The 22,638-nt window shown below is 34.8% G+C and overlaps 1 protein-coding gene across 1 annotated transcript in view; it reads left to right on the forward strand.

Moving 5' to 3' along the window:
- Positions 1–817: 817 nt before the first annotated feature.
- LOC122802794 (collagenase 3-like) overlaps positions 818–22,638 on the forward strand; it is a 41,695-nt gene continuing 19,874 nt past the window's right edge. The window contains exons 1-6 of the mRNA XM_044072588.1: positions 818–949; positions 5,206–5,447; positions 6,508–6,656; positions 9,825–9,950; positions 12,521–12,682; positions 17,919–18,048. Coding sequence (XP_043928523.1) covers positions 845–949; positions 5,206–5,447; positions 6,508–6,656; positions 9,825–9,950; positions 12,521–12,682; positions 17,919–18,048 — 914 coding nt within the window. The 5' untranslated portion in view covers positions 818–844. The remainder of the gene's footprint in view (positions 950–5,205; positions 5,448–6,507; positions 6,657–9,824; positions 9,951–12,520; positions 12,683–17,918; positions 18,049–22,638) is intronic.

Consider the following 22,638-nt stretch of genomic DNA (forward strand, 5'->3'; position numbering starts at 1 on the left):
GATATGGATCTTATATAGGAACTTGTGATGATGGCCTATTTTATTTAGTTTCATGCCCATATCAAAAGCAGTTGTTCCTGTGCACTTTGTTTTCCATATCTATATCTGTCTATATATATATATATATATATATATATATATATATATATATATATATATATATATATATATATATATATATTATATATATAAATATATATCTCTCTATCTATATCTATGTATGTATGTATCTATTGATCTATATATATAAATATATATATAGATAGATATATAGACACAGATATATATTTTATGTATATCTGTGTATGCACACACATACGTGTGTGCATTTGTGTGTGTGTGTGTGTGTGTGTGTGTGTGCGTGTGTGTGTGTGTGTATATTTATATATATGTGTGTGTGTGTGTGTGTGTGTGTGTATATACATATTTGTTGTGTTTGTTTGTTTACTACTGACTATTTAATCCCATTCAAAAATTCATACTGCTATAGTCAGTTTTAAAATCTGTGCTGAGTTCAATGTGGTGCATTCTGCGTAACAAAATAATGTTCACGTTGAGATAAAATGAAGGTACAAGATTTATAGCAAAAATACTTATGTGCCAGGTTTTTTCCTCAGGTGATTCACACCCTGACTACACATGCCAGGTGTTTGATCTAATAAAAGTCAAGTTTTTACTACTGTCCATATCTGGTCTGTTTCCGCTGATGCAGTACAGTAAGTGATTAGTCATTTGATGAAGATGATCAGCGTGTGGATGCCTTATAAAAAGCCATTTACACCAAGGCTCTGGTATATCACAGGGGAGGATTCAACAGTTCTACAAATCTTCGAGGGACAAAGCAATGAACAGAATTCTGATTACTGCAGTACTGAGCCTTTATTTTGCATACGTAATTTCTTCACATCTGGAAATCAGCAAGAAGAAGGATGACATGATTTTTGCACAGGTAAGGTTGCTGTCTTTCAGGACTGTCTCACATTCACTTATATTTATGCATTTTATACTACATCAGCACTAACTGCGAAATATGAGTGTTTTTGTCATATATGGTAATGCATGTACTGAAAATGATTTTTTCCTATAAATACGCTACACAAAAAATATAGTTTTGACCAAAAGGAATGGATTGCATTTTTTGGTTTTACAAATCAGTTCTGTTTCCATTTTGGAATATATGGCTTTAATTATATTCATGTTGCATTATTTGTTGAAGCCTTTTTATAATTTCCATACTTGATGGGCAGTGTTTTATAGAACTCAATTCTTTCTTCTGCATAGCTGTGCCAAAAAATTAGGATAACTTTACCTTTTATCTGCGCAACCATAAAGCTAATTTCATCATTAAACATTTTTTTTGTTTCATGTACTCTTATGACAAAACATATTTAATGTGTCACTGAATTTTAATATTTACAGACATACATTAACAAACTTTAATCATATCACAAAAAGTCCTCATGAACTAACATAAAATGAACATTGATTAATTTTCTTACAATGTTCTGTTTTACTAAAACTAAATTCAGCTATTCAGACAGGACATTTTCTTTTCTTCTTTCTGCATTATATGTTCTTCGGTAATGCATTCGGTTAAGCTTAATGTCAAGCACAGCAGAAATTGAATAAATTATAAGAAATATGTCCTGGTCTTAAAGGAACTGGAGGCAGGTGTTTCTTGGGAAATCAAAACAGGTGCCATTCACATTATTGGCTTTAGCATAATGCATGCATCATATGCAAAAAAACTGCTGTATAAGTATGGAAGCATGCCGTGGTTTAACAAAACATTAGAATTAGGGTAATACTTATACTTTGTTGAATGACCACTGAAATCAATAACACTGCTTGTATTATTATCAATGCTTTCCTTACATTTTAGTTAGTATACAAGTTTTAAGATATGCCTGAGCATCTCTGTATACCTTGCAGTACGTAACTGCACATCTTCATAAGCAATGGTTTACATACAGCTGGTCAGACTTTTCTTTTACTGTGCAAGATTTCAGTACAGCGGGGATCAAGTAACCAGCCCTTTCTCTACTGTAGTGCAGTCTTGGAAATGGTATATATAATCAGCAGTGTAAGAAGGGGGTGCAGGGGGCTGGCCCCTAGAAAAAATGTTTAAGCCAATTGGTGTACTCTTACGCTTGATAATTAGGGTTTGATTTAATGAGTGTGCAACAAACTATCATATAGTCAAATGTGCGTGCGCGCGCGTGTGTGTGTGTGCATATGTGTATGTGTGTTTGTATATATATATATATATATATATATATATATATATATATATATATATATATATATATGGTTTACTATGGCAATGTCGAAGTGGACTCAGTTGAATGATGTTATCATCGACCCACTTCCACGAAATTGACAATATCAAATTCCGACATTGTAGAAATACATCTCAAATTCGACCTTGGAACAACATTAACAATTGTCAAGATAGGGGTGAGATTTGTACTTCAGTATTGTTGGGTTCGACATTGTCACCGTTTACTCTCTGGACTTCATACAAAGTGGATTTGACCAAATCCACTTCAACATTGTGATTGTAAACCATATCTATATATATATATATATATATATATATATATATATATATATATATATATATATATATATATATATATATATATATATATATATATATATATATATATATATATATATATATATATATATATATATATATATATATATATATATATATATATATATATACACACACACACACACACACACACACACACACACACACACACACACATAGATAACTGTATAATGTAATGAGTCAGTGCTCCTGTTTACTAAATACAGTGCACTGTTACTGTAACTGAACTCAAATATTTTAGTCTTCGTTCATATGTTAGCTGTCAAATGCCCCTTCTCCAAGAAAGATTTACATTATGCTTTGCAGATGAATAAACAATTCCTGCACATAACAAATATCTGGTATATGGTCATAGACATGAACTTACATTTATTCAGATATTTTTAATTATATTAGGAGGCTCTAAAGCAAAATGATTTCAGATGTAAAGGATGGTGAAACTTTTCATTGTTTTTATAGCTTCTGTGTTGCTTGTGTCATGCCTTTGCTATGCAACCGATTTCCAGTTTTCTACAAAATTAATGCAAATGTGAGTTAACAGTGGCTATAAACATGACTTGATTTCGTAATATTATCAGATCATGCTCAAATGTTGCAAGATGCCCAACAAGTTTTCACATTAAAGGTGTCAAGTTTGTTTTAGGAATTCCTCTTGAATATTTTGCTCAGAGAAAATATTTCTTTTTCCAGTTATGGAATTAAACATTATGGACAAAGCAGATTGCGTTTAATAACCCCAAAAGTATTCCATTCAGTTCAGGTGTTGCAAAGGTACATAATCAGTAAAAAAATAGTAGATCAGTTTTATGAAACTAATACTAATCTAAAATCAGACAATGCATACCCTATCTTTTCCCTAAGGTATGTTACCTTGGAATGAGAATAATTATGCTGTAAAGGCATAGGGAGTAGACAAACCACTGCCCACTTGCAAAAATCACTATTTCTTTTTTTTTTTTTTGAACTTCCAGTATTTTTCTCTAACTCTTTCATCTTACAAATCTTATAAATCATTCATGTTTTGCATCATCAAGATTATGATTGTTATTCCACAGGATAGTCAAAGTTTAATAATATAAAGCATTTATGAAACTAAGTACATGATAGGAATGTAATATGTTTATTTTCCATAAATATTTATTGTATATTTCCCCTCTAATGACAGCATCGTGGTATGTAAGAAAATGTTAGGATTATGACCCAGCTTATATTCAAAGTCAGAGTGACAGATCATCATGTCACACTCTTAACCTCATATGGTCTTCACAGTTTCTCCCCGCTTACTACTCAGATTCTGTCCTGCTTGGTGTATTATCTCTACTTTCACTGCCTACTTATCACCCTCAGATCTGGCCTGTACATCTGCCCTATTTGGTCTGTTATCTCTATCCCTTGCATACCTAACCCCCTCACACCTGGCCTCAGATCTATCCTATCTGGTCTGTTATGTCTATTCCTCTGCTTACTTAACCTCCTCACATCTGGCCTGTACATCTGTCCTACTCGGGTTGTTATCTCTACTTTCCCTGCTTGCTTAACCCTACACATCTGGCCTGTACATCTGTCCTACTTGGTATGCTATCTCTACTTCCATTGCTTACTTAACCCCCACACATCTGGCCTCTACAAGGTGGATTCCTCCCTCCATTTTTGCATAACTTGAAGCTTGTTTCTAGTACCCAACTACATTTTCTCATTACAGAAGTACACAATCTTTGTCCCGCTTTCTCCTACTGACCTCACAGTGTAAGTATTTCTCATGGAAAATACATCCCTTTTCTATCAATATTCTGTACAATACTACATTTTGCTCCTTTGATTTATTCATTTAGCAGGTTTAAAAATGGAACCAGTGTTACTTGCATAATGCAGCATGACTGAGTCTGGTGATTAAAATCATATAGCATTCTGATTTAGGGATTTTACCTACTACCATAAGGTCAGATGCTGTTTTTCAGGAGGTTTTTCTAATCGTTTCTATTTTTTAATTAATTATCTGCAATGCTTTTTTGTTATAAGTATATTCTTAGTCTTTTATGATTTTTACTATTTGACATTTTTGATTTGTGGATGAAGTTTATGATCACTTTTTGTACTTCAAAAACCTTCACATGTTTACTGGGTGAGTTGTACCATATACCAGACCAAGAGGAAAATGCTTGCTAACTGGAGGATAGAATACAAGATTGCTAACGCAGAAAGCTAAAAAACACTGGCTTACATTTTACTGTCTACTAGTTACTTTATAATACATCAGCCTGTAAATTACTGTAAGGGTTCTAGTAATGACCATCTGGTAATGTATACTGCATGATAAGCAACTCCTCAGTCCAGTACATTGGATGTTAAAGTGGTAATTCTACTTTTAACTTTAAAGCTCTAAAACAAGAACAGATAAAGCCACAAACATCTATAAATATAAAATAAATTATTGGAGACCATGGCATAGCTTATAGATTTGTTTGAAACAAGTTGTCGCAGGGCATGCCATCACATGCTTTCAAGCAGCTGCTGGCCAAAAAAAAAAAAAAAATCCCCCAACATGTTATATAACCAACACGTTATATCTTTTTTCTTACCTTTAGGAATTCCTCAGCAGATTCTATAATCTAAACAGTAAGAGTACAAGTTCTGGAAGAAGTATAGGTGAAAGTATGTTTGAAGCCATCATAGCAATGCAGGAATTTTATGGAATCACTGTAACTGGAGAGCTGAATTCAGAGACTTTGGAAGCAATGAGTAAGCCAAGGTGTGGCATTCCTGATGTCCGAAATTATGCCCATTACGCCGGGAAGATCAAGTGGCCGAGAACCAATATAACATACAGGTACTGTCTGATAACATGTACATACCTTTGGGATATAAGAATATGTTTTTTTTATCTGCTGTTGTTTCAGAATATACATAAAGCTATGTTGCCAACATGAGTTTTCTTACTCATTTCATAGTTTGAATTACAATTATGAAACAAGATAATGAAAATTCATAAGATCCTCTAAAAATAATACAGTCTATGTTGCTGCTGCAAACAAACACAGAACTGACACTAGCGGTATTGTTTAGTGGTTGGATTTTTATCTGTGAGTCCAGGTTCAAAAAAGCATTGTGTGATCCAAGGGACAACCACAACAGTGATGCAGAAAGCATCTGTTGATGGTTTTCTTTTCTGATAAGTTATAGGCTGCAGCAAGTGTATTCAGGAAAGATCAGAGTTTCCATGCAAAGAAGCAGGAAGTCATTTATAATCAGTATTACTCATCTCCTATAAGCTGGGAAATTTCCAGTCCTCCTCACTGTAATCTATCCACAGGGGTAAAAAACACATTTGCCAAAGATTCTATTGCCCACATACTATCCATAACTCTCAGTTAGTTAAATGAACTGAAAACACAGGCTAAGACTCAATATCAAGAACTGGATTGCTTTACTGAAAATAGCTGAGGGGCATGTCCACATAAATACCAAAAAGCTCTGTCTGCAAGACACTGTGTTTAACTTTTTTTTTTTTTTTTGCATCTTGAAGTTCAAGTCTGATTATTTAAGAAGCAACCAGTTCAGGTTTTTTAAAAACTCACATGACACATATACTTATCTATACATTTTTCTGTGTGTAAGTTCAAAGTTATTTTCCTATAAACTTAAAATCCATTTACTTGGAATACAGACATTGAATCAGGAAGAAATTCAAAACATTCTGAGCTGTAATGCTTATTAAAAACAAATACATAAATTGTTGAACTGTTACTTGATTTAGTTCTGTAGCCTGTTAGATACAGCACTTCACTGAAAAAAAAAAACGTAGTTTGATTATGTTGTACAGGATAATGCAGTTGAATCATTTATTTCCATAAATTAACTACATGGTGGCTATTACTTTTTTTTTAAAGGATCTTAAATTACACGCCAGACTTGACTCCTGCTGAGGTTGATGAGCAAATCTGTAAAGCTTTCAAAGTTTGGAGTGATGTCACTCCTTTGACAATAACCAGGATTCACGATGGCACTGCTGATATCACCATCTCATTTGGATCTCGAGGTAAATTTTGAACTGCTTAGAAATGAGAGAAGACAACTTTGTGGCTCAGAGTTGATATCCCCAAAGTTGTTTTTTTTTTTTTTTGTGGAAAATGAATATGATTAAATTTACAATACACATATCTTTAGAGAGCAGATGTTTTTTAAACCTGCTGTTGCTAAAAATTAAAAAAAAAAAGACTCATAACATTGAAGCTAATTGATCAACTATGTACTCTGATAGCCATTCATAACTGATGACTGCATATAAGGGTATTTACGCATACATGTAAAGAAATATAATAATGCCAACACTTTATTTCCACCTTTGTATGCTCCTTATGACTTCCTAGCTACCTTATCCACAGAGAGCATTGTTTAGGCCATATCTTCTTTCTTCTTGGGCTTTAACTATTTTTTTTGCTCACCACTGACCTCATTTATAGCAGCCTGTCCCTCAGAGCCCCATGTCTACACTGGGTCTTTCAATATCTTTCTAATCTCCCACGGATTCCCACCAATATTGCTGGGGTGGCTGTGGATCTTAAAGGCAACCAGGGGGCTCAGCTGTTTGTGCTTCCTCCTGTTTTTTATTTATTTTTATTTTTATTTTTTTTATATGCCTTTTCCAGTTTTCCCTTTCCCTGCCCCCACACTCACTGATTGGATTTAATTTCAACTCACCTCTTTGGACATGCCTCCCCTTAGGGAGTGATACCGGCGAATGTCCTCCTGCCAGGACAGGCATGTCTATTCCTCCCTGCCACTCTGTCGGTCCCTAGAGCTGCTAATTGAGTCCAGGTTATCTGGGTCATAATTAGGACTTTATCTCTCTACACCACCAGAGGGGCTTATTTTGATCTTTATTGGTATGATTACTTCTGTTACTGTCCTGCTTACCATTCTTCACCCATGTACTATTTTGTTATTATGTCTTCTAAAGCACACTCCACTTACCAGTATATCACCTTCTCATCCCTGTTTCCTGTCTTTTTGAAATGTATTCATTTTTTTTACCCTTCAGCCCCTTGCCACCCCCTTTGCATTGTTTCTTCTTCTCTCCCTTGCTGTCTTTCTGTCTGTACCCTTCAGTTTGCTCCTAGATAAGGGTCTGCTGCATTCACAAGCTGCTTGAAAAGACTCAGAAAATGTATTTTAAGACCCTCGGACAGGGCATTACCATGACATGTCACCAATCTTTGCTTGTCCTCTTATGTCATTGCCTTCTCTGTGTAACTGCATTTTTCTTGTTCATGTCACTGCCATCACTTCAGATAACTGAAGCTGACCTCCACTGTCATAGAGGGAGGGTTGTAACAATCTGAGATGAGTTTTAGTTTTTTTTTTATGTTAGTTCCATGTTACCAAGTATGGCAATGTATGGCCTATATTGATGTTAAAAAGCATCTAAAATGTCTTGTAAAGTAGGCAACAATATGGACAAGAAAAGTTATTTTTCCATGAGAAACGCACTTAGTGAGTAGGACGATAGTAAGAGTGTGCCATGAAGTTCAGAGCTGTAATAGAAATGTATACATTATCTCAATTTATATCTGTTTCTGTTTGTTATCTATATGTCTATCTATCCATCTATTGATCTGTCTTGTACAATTTAAAACTGCTGTGGGTGAGAAAGCTCTCTCTAGATTTGAACCTGCTACCTGGAACCACCTGCCTACAGACATTAAAAACCTGGAAACCATTAAAAGCTTCCAAAAAGCACTTAAAGTGTATCTCCTTACTGAATCTACCTGCAGTTGTTACCATTACAATGGTTAGGTAACTTATCATCCAATGTCATGAATAATAGAATATATTTAATAAACTTTTCTCAACCTCTTAATATGGCTCCTTATATGCAAATATATCACATGCATATAGGAGTTTAGGTTTACATGCATGATTACACCGTATTTTTATATGTATTTTAGATTGTGTTTTGTACATATTTTTTCTTAGTGCACTCTGACTGGATCTTTTAATTTTAACCTATCTGCATTCAGTCTTACAATTATGTTCGGAATTTTGCTATGTACTCGTTTCATGTATAATATTGCTGCATGACATTCTGTGATATATTTTCTGCTCTTTGAGGCTGGGTCATAGCTAGAAAGGGTCAATAGACTAGTCCACTTACCAGCTGAACAATTAGTAAGTAAATAAATGCATGTCTAATACATGCACATGTAAGATTTTAAGATTTATTGATACTAGGTGATAAACATTATAAACTCTTTTCTGATTATATTGCTGATCTAGCAGTATTCAAAAACAGCAAAACCCCATGACACTGATTTTTTATCCAAAAAATCGGTAGACCAACAATACACAACATACCAGTTAAAACATTTCAAGGAAAAAATCACTGACCTGAGCTTTCTCTGTTTTTGAATTTCGCTCTTTATGTGTCATCGAAATGGCATTCACTGTAATGCCGTTTTGATAATATAATATAGACCTGTATATAGTATGGTTTCTCTTGTATATCAACACTAACAATCAGAGAGTTTAGTAGTGTTAGTTTGAAACTGCTTTTTTGGTGGGCATATACCTGGAGATTCACATTTTAGAAATTGAAATTTCATTAAATTATAAGTTCAGACAATTGGAATTCAGTGAACTGTGATGAGCAGACTATGATTTGAATTTACAAACTTACCTATTCCTCCACTAAGGCATACTATGTCAGAAAAATGACAGATTCTATGGAGATTTAATTGTGCATGTTGTCTAATCTAAAGTCTATTTCTGAGATGGGGTGTGTTTGGCTTTGAACCAGTTTAGTGAAGGCTGGTGGAAGTATCTTAACAAATGAACACATATTCATTTTCTGCAGTTACTGCATCCCCTTCCTTAATATGCATTGTCCTCTCTGTTTGTTATAATTAAGTAGGGTTGACCTCTTGTATGGGAGGGGTCTAAGAAGCTTTGCCAGCATCATATAAAACACTTAGAGTTGTGTTTTCTCAGAACCCACTAACTGATTGAACAAAAGTTAACAGTCTTTGATAGGGGATGTCCATGATGAAACAAACTGCGTACCCATGGTTAAGATATTTACAATGTCACTAAATGCTTTCGGAAAGAAGCCCAAATAATCTATATTACATATTTACTGTGTAATTCTCTTTTAAATTTACAGTTCTTTGTATGCTAAATCAGAAGTCAATGCCTTGTGTTTCTTTTGCAGCTCATGGAGACTATTTCCCTTTTGATGGACGTCATGGAGTCCTGGCTCATGCTTTCCCTCCAGGTAATGATATAGGAGGAGACACCCACTTTGATGAAGATGAAACATGGACCAGAAACTCAGATGGTAAGACATAAAAATATATTAAGCTTTTACTTCAACCATGCTATGTTTGCCAGCACCAAAAACTACAGAGCCACATGCATTTTCACATTCCATGTCAAAACAATGCAAAAGCTACTTAGGGGGATGACATTTTACAAATGATCAGGAGGTTTTTATAAGAGCAGAATTATTTTTAACAGATGATACTAGTAAGCTTACTAATGGAGTAAAACTGATTTGTAATCCTACCTGAAGAACATTTCAACTTGCATTTTTAAATGCACCATCTTATTTTAATGTAAAAACAATAAAAGTATATGTGTCTTTAAAACCAAATTATAGTTGTTCTATGTCAGAAGGTGGTTACACAAACTTTTCACAAATATATTCATTTCATTGCATTTAGATTGCATTCTTAAAGTATTTGCAGAATAATGCGATGACTTTGGCCTAGTCTTTAGCTAGTTCATGCACCACACCTGTACTATAATTGCTTATTAATGCAATTTTTAAACTTCCAAGTTTTATGCAACTAAAATATAAAGATGCATGTCTTTGTAACAATGACTAAGCGATTAATGGCTACTAAGTACTGCAAGCATGGTTTTCTCAACACAATATTTGGATAGTTACATTTCTATATCAAACATTGTTAGGAAAACAGGGTATTGTCACTTTTTTCATTTTTCTGATTCATTTTCCAGTAGGGATGCTTTGTATGTGAAAATGGTTTACCATCTTTGTTTCAACATGTGCTACTGCTATGTTTTTTGTTTCCTTTTATGTCTCAAAGGCTTTTTGAACAGTAAATATGGAATCCTTTAAGTTGCTTGTAAGTTTAGATATGTGTCTTTCTGCACATATGTGCATATGTGTGAGCATGTACACGTGCATATGTGTGTGGGCACATGCATTTTGTGATGGACTGTTATCCATCTAAGACTGGCTTTTTGCTTTACTCCTGTTGCTTGGTGAGTGAGGTTCCAGCTCCTCCACAAACCTCAATAGAAAAAAAAAAAAAATCCTAAAGGATTGTATAAGCACAGCGCACATCATAAAATTCAAAACACAAAATAAAAAAGTTAACGCTGTGGTTTCATAAACTATTAAATGAGGGATGTCTAATAAATTCAGCACTTTATGAAAGCCAATCAAGTTTAAATATTCTAAGCAGACATTACTCGTGCAATCAGGAAAAGGAAAAAGATGAGCTGATATTGCTGGCAAGAATATGTTCAGCTGACTGCTCCATTTATACTCCTGGTGGCATGTACCACTACAGTCACGAGCCACAATATTAGATGTCTGGGAGCCACCAAATACTGACAATGCCATCAAGCACATTAGTAATAACAATAATAAATATAACAATACTATGAAATGGTTAACTATATGTCTTATTATTAGAGTACAAATCTGCTGCTTACTATATAGTTTAAATTTGCAAATCTGTAATATTTTCACTATAGACTGGTGCAGTAAGTACTGTAAGGTCAGTAGACATACTTGGAGATTTTCTTAGGAATAGCAACCCTTTTCTGTTGGAAACCTACTATTTGTCCAAATGTTCAGTTGAGTCAGAATGTCATCAGTGGATGGTCACTTTTGTGATGATGCATCACAGTCAGACAAGGCCAAGGGCTACATACTACACATAAGTAAAGAGAGCAAGAAGCAGCACATGAGGAAAATAATCACAATTTGTCTAGTAATGTTTATTAGCAAGCTACCTATTTATTGTCATCACAATGTGTTCAGTGCATAATAAGGCCAATGCTGTATTCAGAAATAATCTTACATACAGAAATGCCTTATTAAATACATTCAGTAATTCCATTTCCTGTACACAGATTACCTTATTCAGATTAGTGTGGAGCCAAAGCTTATCTTTTCAAGAAAGACTGTTTATGTCTCATATGACAACAGACTCCAAACAGTAACAATATTATAAGACATTTTTCATCAGTAAGTAGATAAAAATGCTGGCAATGTTGTGCATATTTTTGTCTACTAGTCTTGGACTAATCCACAAATATATAATATTTGCTGTTTAAGTATTATTAAATGATTGCATCTACTAATGTGAAAGTGAGCATAGTATGACACTATAGATTCAGTGAGGTAAAACAGATTTTGTTTTCTATACTGAAAAAGTCAGAGAGGGGAAAGGCACATTTAACTTCTGTATGGTTTCAGTACATTGTTTTAATTGACTTTTTTATGATTTGATGTTTTGCTACATTGCACATAATCTGGGTAAAATACATTTTTTTCTTACAGTTATCATGTTTCAATAATTTTATTAGAATTAATTGAGTTTTCAACGGTTTACTTATTTTTTTCCCAGAATTACCAAAATCAAATTATTCTGTCAGGTTCTAGTCTCTAATTTTGTGGTTGATATAAGCTTATATATAGTCTGGAAGGCTGCATTCATAGCCAAGTTATTGCTGGGTGGCCATTTTTTTCATAACCAGTCATTAGAAATGCCTACTACCTGTAGAGTAATGCACTCTAATCTTTATATATCTATATCAAAAGTATGCAGTCAGACAGTTGCTTTAAATACCTGTTTGTTTTTGTTTCATTAGATTACAACCTGTTTCTTGTGGCTGCCCATGAGTTTGGTCATGCTCTCGGACTTTCTCATTCTGATGATGATACTGCACTAATGTTCCCTACATACTCCTATGTTAATACAGAGAACTTTGTGCTCTCAAAAGATGATGTAGAAGGGATCCAAATTCTCTATGGTAAGTCTTGCCTTTAATATGTTTTTTTGTGTGTACTTAAGTTACTGCTTAGCTCAGCACAGTTTCATCAGCTAGTAGCCAGTATTAATTCATCGACAGGTATCCATTACCATTTCATCAACAGGTAGACAGCACCATTTCATCACCAATAGCCAGAACCTTCCAATTAATCAACAGTGAGGCAGCAACATTCCATCAACAGGTAGCCAACACAATTCCATCAGTAGAAAGGTTTGGTGCTAGAACTCTGCACAGACCTAACAAGACTCATTCGTCAACACTTCGTAGGGATCTGAATAGTATTATCATTTGTGTACATTTTTTTACCATTTTTGCTCATGCTAGTACATGTATTACCAAATGCAAAACTTAAGGTGACTTTTTATATACTTTTTCATAAGAATCTCAAATGGCATGCACTATAACATAATGCTCTGGGATTGATAGAGTAGCACAATTCTGTCACAACTAATTGGCAGATTCAAATGTTGGAGGCAGAGAATCCATATTCTAAGATATACATGAAACTTCATGTCCGGCCACAAACATGAGTAGCCTGCTAACCTGCATGTTGCTCAACTAGGGAGAAGCTCCTAGAAATATTGTCATCTTAGGAATGTTCTAATAATGCAATCACAATGTGCAAATTACTTCATGGAAAGTTTATATCACAATGTGGAATTATATTCTTGGTGAAGCAATCATTTTTTTTTTCAGAAATTAATGCAGTCATTGTAATGTTGTTTAAAGTAGCCACATAGTAATACTGAAATTACTGAATAATGAATAATGAATGAGCATTGAAAAAGTGGCTTGTGACTTGAACTGTACAAAACTAGAGAAGTCACATAGTTCTTAATTACTTAACATCTTTCTCAAAACAAATGTGGGTTTCCTGATAACTACACAGAGTAGAGTTTCCATAAAATTTAAATATATTTACAAATATAAAACCTAATAAAAAGCTATATAATATCCAACAAATGGAAGTATAGCTCTTTAGTTTTAATTTGATCCTGTTAAATTTTTACAGATCATGACTTGCTCCTTAGCATTTGCCTGTGAGGCAGTTTTGCTGTGGTCTGCCTGGCGAGATTAATAAAATGGTAATCACAACATTACTTTATACATAGACCTATTATGATGCACTCTGACAAAAGCAGTGCTGTTTTTATTTACATTGCATAGGAATGTTGAAAAAATGGAGTCACTTGCATTATCTTGCTGCCTTGATTTTATTGGTCCCAATGTAAAATCTCACAGACCTGGTTAAGAGCCCAGTTCTCAGTGCTTTTTATGCTGCTCATATTGCGGTCAGTGGTTTCTCAGTGATTGTTTTTCTGCAGTCACAAAGCTTTGACTTTCATTGATCCCTTTTAGGGTAGGATATTATCACTAATTTCTTAAGATCATTATTACACTCTGGTGATACTGAGGCTGTTAAAAGGCTCCATTATTTTAGCGGCAGTTTTGAAATTGAGAAGTGTAAGTACATTTACCTCAGTGTGCCCTCCATTAACACAGCAGCATAGCAACATGTCTTCAAAAGGTGTTCATTCATACATACATTTTTACCTTTCTTTTAATTATTACTATAGCATATCAGCAGGGCTGGCCTTAGATCAACTGGTGGCCTATGCAAAATGGCTCCATGACCCCCACCCCCCACCATATACACACACCACCTCCCTATCTAGGTCTACCGACACCATCCAGATGACTTTTGTCTTCATTTTGTCACAGTTTTTCTTAGTCATCATTTTTTTCCTGCATTTATTCATTCAGCACTTTTTAAGTAGGCAAGACTGTTATCTGAGCTGGAGTTTGAGGGCTGCAAGGTGCCATGAGTGTCTCTCAATGCTTTTTCGATGGTGTATTTTTCATTTTTTACAAGCTTTACATTTAGTAATGGCCTGAGCAAAACACATGGTTAAAGAAGAATTTAATCTTTGCATTTCAACTTTGTTCTCCCCTGAATCCTGGTAACATACCCTAACTGACCAATACTGTAATAACTGGAGTAAAAATAATTACATTTAGCCAGGAGTGTGGGGACTGCAAGACCCTAAGATGCCACAGATGATATGATGTAATGTGCCAGATGCACTGAAGTGTGATTTTTATTTATTTGGTAACAACTTATTCATGTAATGATGGTCTGAACAGAAATCTTGGCTGCAGTGGAAAAAACTGAATTGAGACATGCATCTGTGGGCCGCAAGGCCCCCAGAAGCCATGTAGGTTCCTGATGCTCTGAGGTACATTTACATTTATGTGATGAAGGGAAGACATTCACAGTCATGCTCTTCATCTTTGGTTTTCCCTGAATCATTTAAGCATGGTCTAACTGAACAAGACTGTACTGTAATAACCCTGAATCCTTTCAACACACCCAAACTGATGGAGACTACATTGTAATAACTAAGTTAAGCTGGTGTCTATGGACTACTAGGTTATAGTCTGAGGTGACCTTTTATTCCCATCCTTTTGATTCAAAAGGTTGGATAAACTGGGCCTGGCTGCCATGTCCCTTTTGGACAGATGTAGGTTATAAATGCCTGTCCCTATATGTGCTATTTGTATACAGGGCATCATTATTCTTTCAGGTAAACTTGCCCAGGCTTAAAAAGCCCCCCCCCCAAGGCATTAGCTTAGTAACAATCTGTGAATCTATGAATCAGTGATGGCTGAACAAAAATTAAACATAAGAAAAGAAATTCAGTCATACATTTTTATTTCAAGGTAGAAATGAGTAGTACCAGGGCTTAATGCTCAAAGTTAACATCATATCAATGTACAATAAACAAAGAAGACAAATGCATGTGTTGATACATGAATCTGAAAATAGTACCTCCCACCCTATGTCACCTTAAAAAAGGTAGTCACTTTCTAGGTATCCTTGTCTGGTCTTCAGTTAGTATGAAACTTAAGGAACAAATAACCACAATCATAGTTCATGTCAGCTCTGTCCTAGTATATACAACATGCCTCCTAACCTCTTCCCACAAAAGACAGCCACCCTATGCGTACCCCTCTGATGTCACATTTGGACAAAGTTGAAAAAACCATTAGAACACATTTGTTGTCAGACATACATAAACAGAATACTTCTTTACCTACCCCCAAAAGATAGTCACCTGTATATGCATCTCATGTTTGATTGTGAGGAAAATGAGAACATGAAAAAAAATAATTACAATAATGTTTCCAATTTACTTTTAGAAGTTTACGGCTCCTGAAAAAGCTCAGTGACTCCTTTACACCCCTATGGTGTTTGTGAGAAAAGTTAAAGAAATGATGACCACACTGTGTCCAGCCCAACAAAATATACTGGCTTCATAGGTATGGGTGAAAAGTTAAATAAATAATAACATCATCCCCAGTTCACCACACAGAATACAAGAATCTTCTGTGTATGACTCTGAGCAGGGCTAATTTTAGAATAGGATGGAGTCATGGTACAGGCCACTGCTAAGCCTGTGTCAAAGCCCACTTAGGCAGCCTTGTTATTTGGAGGTCGGTGATTGCATTTTATCCCTTTATGGAATGACTGTAAACTGAGCAAGTGTTAAGAGGATAAGTTACTTTCATCCAGCCCTCCCCCCATCGTGCAGTTATAGTCATGTCTTTGTATAATTCATATGTCAGATTGTGATAAAAGAGGATGCATTTCACTTTTGTATTAAACAGTCGTTTTTCACACAAAATTAAAATATTCCAAGTTGCTCCACATAAATCACTCTAGTCTGGCAAAGCCAGAGTAATAAGCAAACAGCAGGAAGATAATCATTTCCTCCACAAACAGCCCCATCAATTATACCTGCTGTGTACATATCATGTGTCAGTTTATGTAGTCCATCTTATTTCTCACAAATCCCCCATCTGCTTGTAGAGTCAGATTATAATTACTGCTTAAAACTGAGCAAATGACAAGAACTTCAAGTCACTTTCATCCAGGAAGCCCCAACTACAACCTCTCAACCTCTTACCTCCTGAAACAAGAACAAATTCAAAAATAATCATGGATACATTTTAAAATATTAGTATTATTAACATGAGGAGTTGTGAAAATAACAGAATGTGAAATAACATGCATTTTCTGAAGCAAAAATAGGCTATAACATTAATTATTGTCATTATCTATTAAACGTAATCCATCACCTTTTCTCCCAAAATTCAGGGACAGTTGAGAGGAATATCCAACTGCAACCAGAAGTCAAAGCCATTAAATCTGAAGTTTTACCTTTACTAGCCCAATCCACACAGGCACGTTGACACATATTGCAGTATTCCAACTTGGTCCACAAAAAAAAAAATCAAAAATACATAAATATTGCCACAAAATATCTAGTTGATCACTGCCAGTATCACAAAAAATAATAACACTTACCTCACTGCTTCTGGCATGCACCATTTATTTCAGTTGTCTAAAATTCATCAAAAATATCTCTCCCAACTCCCTGAACATCCAATATCTAAGCAGTAAAGCCACACTTTAAAAATTATACAATTATTATTATTATTATTATTATTATTATTATTATTAATTAACAAGGTTTTGTAGTTTAATTATAAAAATGCATCATCCGAATGGACAGCTCTGCACCTACCATGTGAACATTGCAAGGTTTCCATGATTATCTTGCAACATACTGTAAGTCTGATGTGACATGCTTCATTGACTTGAATGGTCAAGTCAAGTAAAGCATACTTTTCTGGGGTGTCTGACATGTTCGCGGGGAGGGGGTGCTATTTTTCCAAGCAGACCACTGCATTTTTGTATTTATTTCTTTATTTCTTTATCAGAAAGAGCACTCTTCCAAAAAACAGCACCCTAGGGAGTCATCTAGTTGGTCTATGCATAAAGCAGAGCCTGCAGATCGGAAAAAAGCACACCATTACACTGTCCTACAACCATGCTTCCCTTGTGTATTGAAATTCTTCCATGGCACTCTGTGGCCAAAGACCCATTTCCCTTCTTATTCACATCCACCACGGGCCTACCATGGGTTGCTGATTTTATTGTAACATAACACACATGATATGTATGGTGTAATATCTGAAAACAAAAATGAAGCATTTTTGATTATATATAGTAATTGACTTCCCCAAAATCAAAGTTTATAAAGTACAGTGTGTTAAAACTATGTATTATCTGGTGCATGTTTCCATTATGATAAATTGCATTTCTCTTAGGAGGTATAGTTTATCTCCATATCACATTGTCTATTATTAGGTCCTCGTATGGATGGCACTCCAACTGATCCAAAAACAGAGCTTCCAAATTCTCCAGCATTTTGTAAATCCAATGTAACCTTTGATGCTGTTGCTAACTTACGAGGCGTTCTGCTTTTCTTCAGGGGCAGGTAATGGAACATTTGTTAAAGTACAATGCACAAATAATCATAACCAGCTTTTGTTCTGATGAAAAACAAATGTAGATATGTAAATCATGTCTATAGATATGTTTTATGAAATAATGTCAAACTCATAAAGCTGTGATAAGATGTAACAGTTACGAAGTGCTGCCATGCCATGGCTATTCTACTTAAATATTATCAGCCTGAAGAATAGCTAATACTTTGAGAGAAAGGATAATAATGTAGGGTACATAATTCTCATACATATGCTTACAAATAAAGACATACAGGATGATAAAATAACAAAAACAATAATAATTGTGTTTCTGCATTGGTAAGAAGATACTGGCAGTAATGCAGAACTTATATTTTAAAAATATTGCACTGAGGAAGCTTCAGAAAAGTCAGAGTCAAATATATATATATATATATATATATGTGTGTGTGTGTGTGTGTATATATCTAGAGAGAGAGAGAGAGAGAGAGACATATGCACACACACACACACACACACACACACACACACACACACACACACACACACACACACACACACATACCCACACACACACAGCTCCTTGGTAGAGTGCCCCTTTTCATTGTTTTTCCCATTAATTGATTTTTGTTGTGGTTGGATATGCTCTAAGCAAATACAGTGCAATTTATAAGGTATGACACTATAGCTGTGGTTATGCCACCACACACACCCACACATATATTGTATATATATATATATATATATATGTTTTTTTTTTCAACTTATTATAGTCAAATGACCTAAACATCCATGTTCACAGCATCAACAAGGAAATGTTAACACTGCAAATGTTGACATGCTTCTATGCATGTTCCAAGCAACAGCTTCAGTATATGTTCATAGGTTCATAGATTAGTACTAGGCTAACTGCCCTTGTGAGCCATTTTAAGCCTAGTCAGTTATCCCTTGTGAGACTCAAACCCTGCACTTTGTATTTGTAAGGCAAACACCTTAACCATTAGGCCAACCTCACAACCCAAAAAACAATGTGTTTTGCAGGGGTTGTGGACCTCTCCAATAATTATACAAATTAACTATGAGATCACGCAGTATTAGAGAAAGGGCATATTCCACTATCACAAATAATGTGGGATCTCACAGATCTTCTGCTTGCTTGACCAGATTCTATATATTTATGGTTTAGTGTCAAAAGTTTGAAGATCACATGCTTGAAATCCATAATCCTGAATCCATAGTACCTAAAGATCAAAATGCTGAAGACCACAATGTCTAAAGATCTTGAATTATGAATTCCCCTACCAGTTTCACCATTGTAAAGGGTGCTAATATGGGTGCTGTGGGGGGGGGGGGTTCGGAGTTCAGTATTTTGGTCTTCAGAATTTTGATCTTTTGATCTTTATCTTCTTATACTCTGTGCTGATTAGATCCATCATAGAAGAAGAAGACCCCCTTTGTGATGACTTTTACTAACCATATCAACCAGTGGGAGAGACCCTAGAGGTTCTAAACTAAAAAGATCAAGAGCTTAAAGATTTAGCAAGAGAGACTGGAGGTTATAGCTCGATATTTAGTGTCCTGTGCTTTGCTTTTAAGGCCATAAGGGACCTAGTAGTCCAAGAACTATTATACCACCATAAATAAAGCAGCCCAGCTAACATTAGAGCCAGAGATGCAAATCTACTGCAAGACCTAAATAAGACAGGGTCGAAGGATAGATTTGTCATGTAATACCTACCTTTCTCTGGATCAAACTTCTTCTCCAAGTTAAGCTGTGTGACATACTCTCTGCCTTTAAAACAGAGCTAACGGAAATTCAGACAAATAAATACAATGTTAGTTAAATAAGCTCAGCTCAGCTTCCAAAATCAATAGGCAGGGTAGAATGTCCACAATATTTTATTCTGGTACCTCGGCATGATGAAGGTGAAATGCCAAGGTACCAGAATAAAATATTGTGGAAATTCTACCCTGCCTGTTGATTTTGGAAGCTGAACTGAGCTTATTTAGCTCACATTGTATTTATTTGTTTAAAACTGGGTGGGTGCTTATAAATTCATCCCTGGTATTACTGACCTGCCTTCCTTGAAAAGGGAGATAAGGCCTAATTGTTGGGACTGATGAGGTGACGATGGCCTTGTGGCTCAGTTGTCTTGTAATTCCTATCGGCCTATCATAAAGAATAATGAGTGATAGGAATAAAATGATGTGATCCACCTGTGTCTTTTGGGAATTTGAGGGTACCTAGATAAGTAAGGAATGGAATTGCTTTATTACTTCATTTATTTATTTATGTTTTGTTGGTGGAATTAGACCTAGTGTGTAAAGTCCTCTTACAGTGTGCAAAACTCTCTTATAGAGAAGACCAAGGGAAAAAGAGACATCTGAAAAACGTAAGTTTATTAGAAAATGTAAAATTCAATAATATTGGAAAGTCAGAACAACTTGTAACAAACAACAGTTCTGGGCAAATACAGTGCACTTATGTAAAACAATTCATAAAATGAAACAACAAAAAAGGTTTAAAATGAAAGTTTATAAGGAGATTTACTTCATGTCTTATAGTGTGAGAAAGTTGTTTACTTTACCATTGAAAAATAAGATGTGCACAGTGATGAAGGAAGGAGTTAGCAACTTACAGAGATTTTTACTTAAACTGCTGGATGGGGTGAAACGTGACAGCAGCAGTCTTAGAATTATTCTATTTAAGAGTAGTGATACTTGAAATATGGTAGAACAATATGACCATGAAGTATTTACTGCAGACATGAACAAGCAATCTGTAACGAATGAGTCAACAGCTAAGATGATGAAGGCAGATTTGTATTAATGAGGGCTGGATACTAATGGTTTTGACTTATAATTCTCCTGTAGAAAATACTGTCTGTGGTACACTTTTGGATAAGGAAAATTAATATGTTAGAGGGGTGTAGAGACGGTTTAGAGAAGGGCTACATAAATGGTAACTGGCATGTCACAATTAAAATTATGTGAGAACAGATCAAATCATTTTGCAGAGAGGTTTAAGAAGGCATGGAATAAATCTGAAATAAATATTGCTACAATGGGATATGGTAACATTTTTTCATCTGCAGCTTCATGTGCTTAAATGAAGCAGTGAAAGTAAAATGTGTCCACAAAGTTCCTTTACCATTTTGACTGCTATGTTACTATGAGTTGATTAGAAATATTCATCTAATGACATTATTTATTCTAAATGTTTTATTTGACAAAAAACATGATGGTACAAATTCTCTTTGGCTGTTATCACAGGTTCAAGGAGGCTACAACAAATAATGAGTGCCAAATGATGAAAAAAATAAGGCACTTTTTGACAAATGTTCAGTATAATTATGAAATAAAGCCCTTTCTCAGCGACAGCTGCCTTGTTTTAGAATTAGCATATCAGCTGAATCCAGGGGGTTTATTATTGTAAAGCAAATAAGACAGTATGGTTAGAAAGTAACATTTTCTAATCATGAACATCCATTTTACATAACCAAATGTTGTTATGCTTACTAATATGTTTGGTAACATGTGTTTGAATGTTGACCACTGACACTGGCTCACAGCATTATCTTGTCCTGAAGTACGTAAACAATGGAGACCTATAAGTGAAAGCAAGTTGCTTTACAGGTCCCAGCATTGGCCAGTTCCTTCCATATTGTGAAGGAAATAAATTGCAAGTAATTACATACATATATGCATATAAATATTTCAAGCACTGGTATTAATGCCCTTCTAGCTTGCCAATATACCAGCAGTTGTTCCTGTAATAAGTTTCCAGGCTGTTCTTAAAAATATCTAAATAAGTGCTTACTTTAATGTAATTTGGTAATCTAGTCCATGCATAAGCTGCTTTCTCAGAGAATCTATTAGTACACATTTCATTCCTATAGAATCTTCTACATATATTGCCTAATGATTCTGTACTACTTTTTGATAACCTCAACTATTCCCAGAGGTAGTTGTCTCTAAATGTCTTATAAACCTGAATAAGGTCTCTTAAGTATCTGTATGAGAAATGTATAAGATCAGATATTTTAGTCTTTCATGATAACATAAATGTTCACATCAATGGATGTCCTTGGTATATTTCCAATGTACTCTTTTTAATTCACTCATGCTTGTTTTCTTATAAGGTTTCTGCATTATATTCCATACTCAAGTTGGGTCTAATGTAACTAACAAACAATGACTTCATTATTTTTGATTTCCTAGACTTTACAAATATTTTATGCAACCTATAGTTCTATAACTATCATTAACCAATTGGTTGATATGATTAGAAAAAAAACTCAAAGCTTGATCTACTCAAATACCAAAGTCCTTAAAATATAGTTTCAATCACTGTGTGTTGCATTAAATATTCACCTTTCGAGTTATATCTCCCAAATTTCATATGCTTAGTTTTTTTATAGGCATATTATTCTCATGTCCCCAAATAATCAATTTAGTCAAGTTCTTTTGCAGACATATCCTATCTGTAACACATGTAACTGGTTTACCAAATTTCAAGTCATCTGCAAACAGACTGTAGAATACCTCAGATAAAAAAGATAGATCTGAAAGATGCAACCTAAACAGGTATGGGCCCAGGA

The sequence above is a fragment of the Protopterus annectens genome, chromosome 5.part0, assembly GCF_019279795.1.
Source record: "Protopterus annectens isolate FY-2018-M chromosome 5.part0, PAN1.0, whole genome shotgun sequence".
Classification (NCBI taxonomy): Eukaryota; Metazoa; Chordata; order Ceratodontiformes; family Protopteridae; genus Protopterus; species Protopterus annectens.